At 35.6% G+C, this 13,644-nt stretch overlaps 1 protein-coding gene across 4 annotated transcripts in view; it reads right to left on the bottom strand.

Moving 5' to 3' along the window:
- il1rapl1a (interleukin 1 receptor accessory protein-like 1a) overlaps positions 1-13,644 on the bottom strand; it is a 108,609-nt gene that overhangs the window by 64,480 nt on the left and 30,485 nt on the right. For all 4 annotated transcript variants that reach the window (XM_065251700.2, XM_065251702.2, XM_065251701.2 and 1 more), the window contains one exon: positions 36-321. In XM_065251700.2, the coding sequence (XP_065107772.1) occupies positions 36-321 (286 nt within the window). The remainder of the gene's footprint in view (positions 1-35; positions 322-13,644) is intronic.

Here is a 13,644-nt window from a genome sequence, read left to right as displayed (position 1 = left end):
CTGCATGCATGGGTGTGTGTGTGTCGCTCTCTTACCTCAGAACGCAGGAGTAAAGACCAGCGTCCTGCAGCTCGGCTGGTCGGAACCATATGGCGTCTTCCTCTTTGCTCATGCGTACCCCATCAAATGAGATGGGTTCTTCGAAGTCACCATGACCCAACCCAGAACTCCGGTACCACATGAGACTTAATCCAATGCTCTGTGCCTGGGTGTAGTTGGCTCTGATATAACCATAAAACAGAGCACACTTTATCCGCACCGGCTCCCCGTGCAACACCCGGTATTTAAGATAGTCCACGGACCAATCAGTGCAGCCGTCCACTGCAGAGAGACAAGAAGACAGAGATATTAGTTACTTTACTTTAAAAAATAAAAAATTCCTGGGAAATGACATTACTGTCTCATTGATATGCCTCATTTAATCCATAAAAAATCCGACCCTTTCAGCTCTCATCAGATCCAGTAGGTTCAGTAAACAATCTTTAATTTACCCCTGTGTAGCATAAAGCTTTATAAGTAAACACACACATATGCCGCTGTGATAAAAAGCAAATTCCAATCTATTGAAATGCAGATTTCTCCATAGAAATCTCATAATTATTGAGATGTTAAGTCAACATGAGTCACAGCTCAATTTAAGGCATGGTTGCTATAGAGAAGTTAACCCATGCAACTAATTATACACTAACTAATTATGTTTCATTGTTGTAATTAACTGCTGTGCTTTAAAATGTTTGAATATGCAAGTACTGTAATGTGTGTGTTGGAGATCATTGTGCGCGTGTGCATATGTGTGTGTTCTCAAGAATTGACATGAGCTTGTAATAAAAGCAGTTAATTGCTTTTTGAAACTCGGGAGATGAATAATATCAAGTGATTAAAATCTGATGGGTTGGTCAAATAATATGCTATAATGAAGAACAAACCCTGAATGCACCCCCCTTAATATTTAATATAATTTGAATAATGTGAACAAACCAATATTTTATTTAGCTCATGTTTATTGTCATTTGACATGGCACTTTTGACCTTTAAGTGGCCATGAAATAATATTAATATATTATAAAAAATAATATAAAAAATAGGCTTCCTTTAGCTGTACTGTAGAGCATTGCTAATGTTGTGGGTTTGATTCCCAGGGAAAACACAAACTGATAAATAAAAGTATAGACCAATTTCGAGTAGACATCACAGTTACGTCACTGCAAGCTGCGCGAGCAATGTGGTTGCAGAAAAACAGTGGAAATGAATTAGACATGAATGAAACGAGCAAGATAACTCACTAGAAAATGTTCTGTTGTGCTGTTAAGTGTCAGAATAGGAATGCCAAAAAAAGATGGCTTTCATTTTTATAGAATACCATCGTCGAAGACACCATTTGAAGATAAATGTAGGTGTTTATGTTTGCAATAAGCCCTTAAACAGACAGACAGGAGCGATGAAATCATCTGGAAATCTATTAATAATTAGAATAGAAAATAAGTAGAGAAGATGTCCGGTGTTCTGTTGAAGTCTGTTCTCTCTATGTGTTTCTTATAGTGTTTTATCACGTTACATTTATAATTTATTCAGAATATATGTTTTTTTATACTAAAAAGCAATATCACCACAAGTTTTTTATATTTCATAATTTTTTTCGTTTTCTATTATTTCTTTTTATTTCCTTATATCTTAGCTTTTGTCTTCTTCCTGTTTGTTCTAAAATTATTATATTTACATACTTAATAAATATATAAATATAGCCCCCGCCCCACACACACACGATGTAAAGTGTTATTTATTTATAAACAAGCCTTTTCAATTTTTGTTTAAACATAATACTTTTATAATAGTTTTAGAACAAACACGTAGGCTATAAATATAAGGAAGAAATAATAGAAAACAGGAAAATTATGAGATATTTAATAAACGTTATTATACAGTATACAATACATGATAGTATTGCTTTATATGTACTTTACCAATTCAGACTGTAAAAATAATTGATTTAGCAAAAAAGAACAATACATATACATTACATACATGCATATCAGTAGCCATGCCATTTAAACTTTGTATTTATCTAAAAAATAAATGTAACGTGATCAAAACGCTATAAGAAACATTGCACTAAAGGGAAACATAGGGGCATCAGACTTCGACAGAACACAGGATCTATAAAAATCACTTCTCATCGCTACTGCGGAGCTGTCACTTTCTGCAACCAGTTTGGCTCAGATAGTGTGTGTTTATGTCCAATTTACAGGTTAAAAATCCGTAATGCAACCTTTCACCCCTGTCTGATTTCCTTTTTGAGCACAGGGTAAAATATTACCCACCAATTGTTTTTCAATCTAAAAGCACCATTTTGTTTTTTCCTCTTGAATTCTGACCCAGATATTCTTCAAGTTTTGGTGAGATCCAACAGTTTGAGTCTCTGCATCTGCTTTAAAAACACTCATTTCACAAATAACAGCATACACAGGTTGTATTACATACCCTACATTTTGCTCTTGCCATTGAACGCAGTCCTCTGTGCTGCTGCTTGACTACACTGGCCTCAACCAAATTTACAAACAGCTAAATTTTTGCCTTCGAAATAACTTTTGTATTCAGTGAAGCCCATTACAGAACATTTTCTTCCCACCGTGGAGGATTGAGTGTCAACTCATTACTCTGTCTATGTTAAAAAGTATGATAATCATCAGAGTAAACTGCAAAGAAATGCTTAGTGACAAACTGCTCGTGCTAGAGGAAACCCTCAAACTTTTTTGGGGAAATTTTATCACACCAGACTGGCATGATTAACACTTATGAAATCTTACGCTGAGGCAATAGATGGTAATTTGCTGAATCCTTTAAACAAACAAGATAGTGAAGAAAATTTATTTGATGACACATGAAAATAGCATAATTTCCAGCGCTATCTGGCAAATAAATTATATTTAATGTGACAATTACATCACCCCTCTCTCCTTTTTCCATCTCACTGTTTTTCTGCTGTTTTGTCTTACATCTGTCTTGCATCAGTGTGCTGTAACAGTACTGACTGAAATGACGCCACTATACCTGTTAACCTCTTCAGCTGTTATCATACCCGGTTCTCCCTGTTCTCCAGTTATGCCGCTGTCCATGGTGCTGATGTCTAGCTACTCTATTTAAATCATCCGTTATTATCATTAAATTAAAATAAAATGAAAAACGTTTTGTGTTAACTGACAAATGAAATGTAATTGAAAAAAATAAAAGAAAAAATCAAGAAACTACCAGGATTTGTTTTACATACATAGTTTAGTATTCAATTTGAAACACTGACAAAATTAAAATAAAAGTCACAGAGTGAAAACTAATGAAAACCAGACTAAATGGAAAGGACAAATTGAAATAAAAACCTAAATTAAAAATTCTAAAGTATACCAACTCTATGTTTCTAGGGGGGTGTTATGCATCGCACTAATAGCGCAGTCAAAGATAGATGAGGCAATTACACAGTCAGTCATATTAAACCTGAACTCACTGACCCAATAAACTCCATGGTACGCGCATATATACGCCACAGCCTGTGGCTCTCTAATACACGCATGCAAATACACAGCTTCGGTTGGCTGCTTATTATGCAATGATTTCCAGATGTACGAGTGCAGAGATGTGTTGATGTGTGGTATGTACAGACAAGTCTCTACTCTAATAGCAGGTGCTATTTACAAGGCACCCCACTGCTATAGAAAACTCTGACCTTTTTATGCAAGCAGAAAAAAAACGGTAAAAGCAGGAAGGAAAGAGAGATGTTTCATCTTTATCTCGAGCAATGAAACCTATATTTCTTTGCCCAAGTGATGATGCTAACAAGCTAAGCTTCCCTGAGGCATTCTGGGTAACAGATAAATGAAACGAAATGGAATCATGCTGGAATCAACCGCATTATTTTTTCCCTTCTCTCTCCGAACGCTCGTATCACTCGTGCACCTGAAACCCCGAACCCCCAATGCCTCTTTCTCCTACATTCACTTCACAAATGTATCCCATCATGCTCAGCCCCTTTGCATGTGCATGTTTCTCTTCCCTCTGCATTCCCCATTCTCTTTTCATCCTCTCATCTACCCCCACCCCATCTATCTATCTTGTTTTTCACTGCTAAATGAACGATAACGAGGTCGGTTGTCTCTGGGGTGAGGTCCCTTATGTAAGCCTATAAAACATTCACATGTTCTCAATCCTGCGCAACCTACTGCACTAAAATAGTCGGGAAAAACAGGAGCTTGAGAAAATGAACGAGAAGTTGATTGAACGCTCTCCGTTTCTCGCTCTCTCCTTTCCATTGTGTAAGATAAAACAACCAGCTTGCAAATCATTAAGATTTTGGATGCTTTTCATGCAAATTGCATCTGAACCCCTTTACAGTTGCACGCACACACGCACACGCACAATCTTATCTCAGGTCTCTGTACTTTCATCTTTCTAAGCCGTGTGTCACAGGGCTGCGTTCATACTGCAGATGAATGTGGCCTAAATCTGTTTTCCTCCCTTTATATGTGACAGATCATTTTGGATGACAGCGTGAACAGCTAGAAAAGCCACTGAATCTGACATGTTTAATTCCGAGCTACTTTATATGCAGAAATAAACTGCATTGTAGGATTTTTTTGGAATGTTACTTCAGTTTGAAGTGTTTTTTTACTACACTTATTTATTTTTAAACCAGCACTGGGTCAAAATGAAACCCAACTGCTGGGTTAAATAACCCAGAAAATTGTATATTTGACCCAGCAATAAAACCGCATAGAAGGCTGGGTCATCCCTTTTTGACCCAACACTAGGTTGAAAACCCCCCCAGCGTTTTTTAGTGTGTAGGGGGGAGCGGGGCACAACCTAACGCTTTTTGGTTTTGGCTCAATCATTCAAAAAATATTTGAGTTTGATTAATTATGTTTTTACACAAGCAACACAGACATCTTTGCTACATATGGACATTTGAAGTTTGTTTCTAGTACTAACCATTTTTGGACAATTACACCAAATGTGACAGAAGTGCAAATGTTACAACTTACCCCATAGGTGGGTTAATTGTAACAGGCAGGGGGTTAGTTGTAACACTTGCTGAAAATTAAGTTTGCAGGCAAATATTTCAATACTATTTTGTCTATATACTTGAAGTGGATATTGTTTATATATCTGTCATAGACAGGTATCCACACTGTATTTATTCATCCAGCCCTTTTCTAACAATAGTTCAATTATAAATGGATACAAATGTCTAAATATGAGGGGAAAAAGCAGCACAATTATGACAATTTTTTTTTATATATATATATGACCCAGTCTGTAATAACCATACTACAGTTTCAAAATCAAATTCTGAGATAATGAGCATCAAAGTCTGATTTTAGTCATTAATTTCATTATGATTTCAATCTTTGACGTGACCTTATTCAATCAATATTAAAGATATGAACAAAAATAAATTTGCCACACAATTTTTGACATGACAGGCACGTTTATTTTGTTGGCAGCCAGCAATCATCAGTGTGTAGTCTGTTTAAAACAAAGGCAAGAATTACGCTATAACGTTAGCAGTTTTCATATCGGAAGTGCTGAGGGGTTAGTTGTAACACAGCGTTACAATTAACCCCGCTGGGTCAAAATATTTTCAAGTCCACCAAAAAGTTGCTAAGAGCTGCAGACATATTTCAAACTGATGCTATATTTCAGTCAACAAGACACTGATTAATATGACATTTGGTATCTTACACACCAAACTTAGAAACAGAAAAAAACATATGATGAGAAAATTTACTTACATGCAACCAAAACACTCATTTATCAATAACTCTCCGGAAAAACTTTATACATTTCCAATAATTTGCGGGAGATCGTCTTTTGGCAGCGTGAAAAAAATACCGGAAACTCAAAACGCTCAACCTTGTGCAACAATGTAAACAGTCCGCTTTACAAGTAACCCCGTGTTAGTTTTTTCCCTGCGCACCCCTACCACAACTGTAGAAGTGAAAAATTAGGAGACAGTACATAAGCTATAGTATTATTGACTGATAGCACTGTCAATAAGACAATGCATACCTATCACATTAATAACCACTTTGCAAATTAGCCTGGATTGGTCAAACTAGAAACAGACAAATGGATGACAAAGTGAACATCTCACCCATTTAAGACACTTTCAGGCACATAAATCAAAACAGATGAGAACTTAAAAGGATGAAACTTAAAAGCCATTGTGTAATCACTCAGCTTGGTGACATTAAAGGTGCAGCTCCGTGCCATCATTAGCTGACTAAAGGAAACCGACTAGCAATAGAATACAGAAAATTGTCATTTTGCCTGGCTGTAATGTAAAGCAAAAACTATTGGCTATTAAAAAGGACATGCACCGACATATTCTGTTTTAATAGGACATATATCAAGACAGGAGGGTGAATTGTGTGTGTTAAAACATTGCATGGGGTCTATAAGGGCAGTAAAAGAAAAGGCTGCTATAAAACCATTAAAACATAGGGGAGGGATGAATTATGGCTCTGGCTTTGACACAGATATTAGAATTCAAGTCCAGCTGAGTTTTTCCTTGTCGAAGGGGTCATTAGTAAAATGAGCCATTTGTATTGAGGAATTTACACATTAAAACGCTTTGTTTTTAATATGAAATTGAATACGAAGAGATTAGCTCTCCCCTCGCTGTGTCTATACTCTAAGAGGGTTTATTGGTTTGCGTGTGTCCCTTAAGTAAGACCCTAATGATCACTTGACAGTTGTGACACCGACTGTCTGGAGCAATCAAATGTTTGTGTGCTTGCATATGTGCGCTAATCACACAAGCCTCAGGTTTACACACGCTTGTAGCCACTGTTAAAAGGCTGTTTAGCAGAAAGACTGAGAGGCTGTGCTCGGTGATCCGACCATTTGGGAGTGTCACTGGCCAAGATTACCGCTAATCCACCATGATCCAATGCCTCCAGACACACAGCAACAACAATAACCTCTCTCAACATAACATCTCATCAAAAATACAGCAACAATAAACTCTCTCTGTGTAACATCTCAACAGATACACAATCAAAATAACATCTTTCGGACATAACATCTCAAGAGATACACAATAACAACTTCATTCCACAAAACACCTCAACTGATATACAACAAAACAACCTCTCCCTACATAACATCTCAGCATAAAGACCACAACAACCTTTCTCTACATAACATCTCAACATAAACACAACAACAATAGTATCTCCCTACATAACATCTCAACATAAACACAACAACCTTTCTCTACATTACATCTCAACAGATACACAGCAACAATAAACTTTCTCTACAATACACCTCAATGTAAACACCACAACAACAACAACAACCTTTCTCTACATAACATAAATAAAGTGACAATAACCTTCCTCTAAATAACATCTCAACAGATACACAACAACAATAACTTCTCCCTACATAACATCTCAACATTAACACAACAAAAACATTTCTCTACATAACATCTTAACAGATACACAACAAAAATAACTTCTGCCAACATAACATCTCAAGAGATACACAATAACAACTTCATTCAACAAAACACCTCAACTGATATACAACAAAACAACCTCTCCCTACATAACATCTCAACATTAACACAACAACCACCTTACTCTAAATAACATCTCAACAGATACACAACAACAATAACTTCTCCTTACTTAACATCTCAACATTAACACAACAACAACAACCTTTCTCTACATAAAATCTCAACATAAAGACATCAACAACCTTTCTCTACATAACATCTTAACAGATACACAACAAAAATAACCTCTCCCTACATATTTCAACAGATACACAACAAAACTGTAACTTCTCCGTACATAACATCTCAACAGGAACACAACAATGACCTTTCTCTACATAACATCTCAACATTTACACAACAACAACCTTTCTCTACATCTCAATATAAAGACAACAACAATAATCTTGCTTTACATAACATCTCAACAGATACACAACCACAATAACATCTCCCTACATAAAATCTCAACAGATACACAACAACAACCTTTCTCTACATTACATCTCAACATAAACACAACAACAATAATCTTGCTTTACATAACATCTCAACAGATACACAACAACAACATCTCGCTACATAACATCTCAACAGATACACAACAACAATAACATCTCCCTCCATAACATCTCAACATTTACACAACAACAACCTTTCTCTACATTACATCTCAACATAAACACAACAACAATAACCTTGCTTTACATAACATCTCAACAGATACACAATAACATCTCCCTACATAACATCTCAACATTTACACAACAACAACCTTTCTCTACATCTCAATATAAAGACAACAACAATAATCTTGCTTTACATAACATCTCAACAGATACACAACCACAATAACATCTCCCTACATAACATCTCAACAGATACACAACAACAACCTTTCTCTACATTACATCTCAACATAAACACAACAACAATAATCTTGCTTTACATAACATCTCAACAGATACACAACAACAACATCTCCCTACATAACATCTCAACAGATACACAACAACAATAACATCTCCCTCCATAACATCTCAACATTTACACAACAACAACCTTTCTCTACATTACATCTCAACATAAACACAACAACAATAACCTTGCTTTACATAACATCTCAACAGATACACAATAACATCTCCCTACATAACATCTTAACATTTACACAACAACAACCTTTCTCTACATTACATCTCAACATAAACACGATAACAATAACCTTGCTTTACATAACATCTCAACAGATACACAACAACAACATCTCCCTACATAACATCTCAACACAAACACAATTACATCTCCCTACATAACATCTCAACAGATAGACAACAACAATAACATCTCCCTACATAACATCTCAACATTTACACAACAACCCCTTTCTCTACATATTAACATCTCATCATAAACACAATGACAACAACAACAACCTTTCTTTACATAACATCTCAACAGATACACAACAACAAAATCTCCATAAATAACATCTCAACATAAACATAACAGCAACATTATTTATATAACATCTCAACAGGTTGGATACACAACAAAAAGAATCTCTCGCTACATAAATTCTTAACATTGACACAACAACAACCTTCCCCTCAGGGACCTGCACAGGTAGGGCTCATGCCCTTTTAGTCCCTACACTCCGAAGTGCCCTTTTTGGAGGTGTTTTATAAAAAATTTCAATAAATTTTATTCATCAATAAATCAATGCTATTGGTCACCCTTTATGTCTGTATGTCTGTTTAACATATATTTAGCCAATTAAAGGTATAAAAAAAAACTTGTGACAAAATCTTTTTGGATCCGCTCAAACTGTCAGTCAAACCTCTTAACTCCACCCCTGAGTGCAGTGAACTTAAGTTCCACAGCATAGCAGCTGAACGTCTTGCAACGGTAAATAAATATCTTGTTGTTTGAGTACAATGTTGTCTCTTTATGAAAGAAACAGTATGTCTATACCGGCTCATATTTTATGAATTTGAGGCCTGTGACCGGACCGGTGGCGTAGCGAGAGGGAGAGGGCTTGCATTTGCCAGCTTAGTCATAGCCAAATTAGCCAATTCCCTACAAATAGCCTTAAATAGCATGTTCATACAGTAGTATTACATATTTTATAAATTGAGATTTTGGCCAAATGTATTTTACAACAGGAAAAACAGATTTGACGTAATGTGATGTCATTGTTTTAATGACCGACAAATTGCACATTTGCACACATTAGGGTTCCCACACCATAGTTCACTTCAAATACAAGGACTTTCCAGGTCCAATACCCTCAAATTCAAGGACTAAATGTGGGGACACATTTCAAGTGAGAGCAAGGTTACATCGTGTTACCTTTTAAGATACATTGTTACAGTTCCCTTTCAAGGTGACACTTTGGGTAAATGCATCTGAATGTGTATATCAAATTCAACCAATGGTGAGGCTTAACGACAAAGATAGGGTGACGCGGGACCCAGTAAGTATATCGCTATCTGAAATATTGCCAAAGATGGCGTTACAGGGACGCAGGAATTATGGCAAGGGAGACGCAGCGTCTTATTCCCTTCTCAGGGAACAACAGTTACATACGTAACCCAAAACATTTTCATCTCAATGGATACACAACAAAAATAACTTCTCCCGAGTCCCTATATAACATCTCAACATAAACACAACAACAACAATAAACCTTCTCTACATAGCATCTTAACATTTACACAACAACAACCTCACTACACATACAGTAACAACTCATCAAATACACACCATCACAATTGCCTCAAAACATAACATCTCAAAAGATACACAACAACCACAACTTTCCAAACATTCTTTAAACAAACACACAACAATAAACTCTCCCTACGCCACATCAACTCCACAACAAATGCAAAACAACCTCTCTATAAAACATTTTAACAAACACACAACAACTTCCTTTTACATAAGATCTCAACAAATACAACAACAAGTCTCTCTATTAGTGATTGTGTCAAATGCAACATACTATCAAATATGGAGTGCTTGTTAAAATTCATCTGTCAGTATCTGAAGTAGCTCATGCTGTACTGACAGGTGCAGGTGCTGAGTTCACTGAAGCCCAAGCAGAACAGAGGTTCACTGCCATGCTGTGTCTTACCTGTTGTTTTCATTAAAATTATTGTATATCTGAAGCACACTCTAAAAAAAGTCTGTATTTTTAACAAAAAATATATTTTTATATGCTATTGGAAAAACCCTTTAATTGGATAACTCTAAAAACCTTGACATTTACGGTTAAAAACTGTAATAGATTTAACAAAATATTTCATAAAATTTTAGGCTGAATTAAAATTAAATGTATGATTTTTGAACTTATGAATTACCTAATAATTTATGGTAAAAATCTCTATGCAACTGAATTATACATTTACGGTAAAATATTGTTAAAATTATGGTTTCTGTAAGTTAAAAATACAAGACACCATAAAGTACAGTGAACAACAGTAAAACAATGTTCCCACAATTACCTGCCTGAACCTTTACATTTGATATTTAATTTAATATTTAATTATGTTATAAATAAATATGTTTACTCTTATTTTTACAGTTATTTACAGTAGGGGGTTTGTAATTTGTATAATTTAATTAATGTTTATAGCATTGTTTTCATGTCACTTTTGTTAAAATGATGTTTTTTGTGTTTGTGTGAATGACACTATGCACCAATCATCCCTACATATTTTGGCAATAATCTATGGAAGGCCACTTGTGATAAACTATGATTCAGCATGTAGTCATCCATTTTACCACCCTTTTTATTGTTGTAAGCTGTATCCTATTAAATACAAAACAGATTTTATAACAACAAATATAATAATTGACAAATGTATCAGTTAATTAAACACATGGTTAAGAATTGATAATTATACAAAACTTTGCTATAATGAAAAAGAAAATGCCAGTTTTTACCCGCAAAGTTGTTTACATGTTTTCTGTATTTTTAACAGTTTTTTTTGCTCTTCACAGCTGCCAGCTTTTTTACCGTACAAAGTATGGATTTTTTACAGTGACTAACAAGGCTGCTGAGTTGCTACTTTACTACTGCTTTAAATTTGAGCTGTTAAATTTGATTGTTGCATAACTAAATGATTTTTGTCCAATTGTGGTATGTTACTTTCAAAAGGTGTTATTTTATTGGTTTGTATTAAAAAGTCTAGTATTCATACAATTTTAAATTACATTTTAAGTAAATTTTCATTTTTGGCCAAGTGCATTCAGAATATTCGGTCTATACATTACATCTTAACAGATACACAACAATAACTTTAAGTAACTCTATACTAACTCTCTTTCTCTCTCAACAGGTACTGTCTCAAAATAATGAAAACTTGTAACTTGGTTATGGTGGTTATGATGGTTTCCTGATCTTTGCAAGTCGCTTTGGATAAAAGCGTGTACTAAATACCTAAATGTAAATGTTAAAAGATACACAACAATTTACTTAGGTCCCAACAAATACACAACAACTATAACCTCTCTATAAATAATATGTCAACAGATACATAATAACCTCTCTCTACAAAACATCTCATCAAATACACAAGAACAATAGAAGAAACAGCTAGTTCACAATATCGATAATTGGACTCTAAATTATTAATTTTTGCTGTCTAGCACTGCCTTGCGATGTAGACTTTTTTTCTGTTTGTGCTTTCTACAAACTAAAGGACAAATAGTTTTCTGGACAGATGCTGTCAATAGAGCTGAACTTGTAGTGATCCGGGAACATTCAAGGTTTTTTTCCCACCACAAATCAAACGCCTGACATTTCAATAAATTAAATAGTTGTGGCATACAGTATAAGTTGTACTGTGCAAATATCTAGTACATTCCCTTTTTTAAATGCAGTTAAACAGCTGACCTGAGCATGTACTGTAGGCTATGTGTGTGTGTGTGTGTGTGTGTGTGTGTGTGTGTGTGTGTGTGTGTGTGTGTGTGTGTGTGTGTGTGTGTGTGTGTGTGTGTGCGCGCGCGCGTGTGGGTCGAGTGAATCGAATGACAGTGCGGAGGTTACTTGAAACATGTGGCTTACGAGCTCGTGTGTAATTCAGCGCAGTATTGATCACGCAACAGGACTGTCGGGTCAGGGAAATCCACCTCCACACACACAGAGCAAACACACAAATAGAGCATATGGGCTGATCGTGAGGAGTGTGTGTGGATTTAATGGTGTAAATGCTGGCCAGATGCTCTGCGCATAAAAGAAGAATATAAATAAATAAAAGGAAAAGACGATGAATAATCCTGTTAAAGATCAAACAACTCTCTCTCCTTCTCTCCCCTCCACAGTCCCCATGGGAAATATAATGCGCGCGCGCGCACACACACACACATAAATGAAAACGAATTTAGAAGCAAATGACGTTGCTGCTCCCTGGTCACAACAATGTTTTGCATGATTGCATTTACCTGAGCGAGAGAAAGGGAATTAAATCTACTGTATGTAACTGATAATGTTACTAATATGCTGACTGGTTTTAAATGGTGTATGCTAAAGCGAGCATCACTATTATTATTGCTCACACTTTGGGCAAGAGATTTGTTCTATACTATTAAATTTAATTACTAATAAAGCAAGTATTATACTTCAGGGCATTACTTGTCCCACACCGGCATTAATGATATCTGTAATAAATCGCATGGCTTATTGAACTGAGGTTCTCTGTTACTTTTTCTAAGCAACCAGACTAACAATGTGCACAGTATTGTGTGAATGAAAAACGGGTTAATATTCCTAATATTGCAAGACCATGAGAAATATTTTGTGATCTTTGTGTGCAAACTGTAGCTATCATGTTACATGAGGCAATAAACAACCACCCAAAAGATTAAAAAAAACACCCAACTGAACAATCTTGCAATTGCATCACAATGCAATTGAAACATTTACAACACCTTAGCAACTGCATAGCAATGCCCTGGCAAGCACCCACAAAACCCTACCATCAGGTTTTGCATAGGCAAGCACCACTAAATATCTAGCTTTATTACTATTACTGCATCTGAACTGACAGTGAGATGTTATATGAGGGTGATTTTAAACACAT

Source organism: Paramisgurnus dabryanus, chromosome 15 (genome assembly GCF_030506205.2).
Source record: "Paramisgurnus dabryanus chromosome 15, PD_genome_1.1, whole genome shotgun sequence".
Taxonomy (NCBI): Eukaryota; Metazoa; Chordata; class Actinopteri; order Cypriniformes; family Cobitidae; genus Paramisgurnus; species Paramisgurnus dabryanus.
Note: the sequence above shows the minus strand (reverse complement) of the source record. Positions and strands in the feature narration are given on the sequence as shown.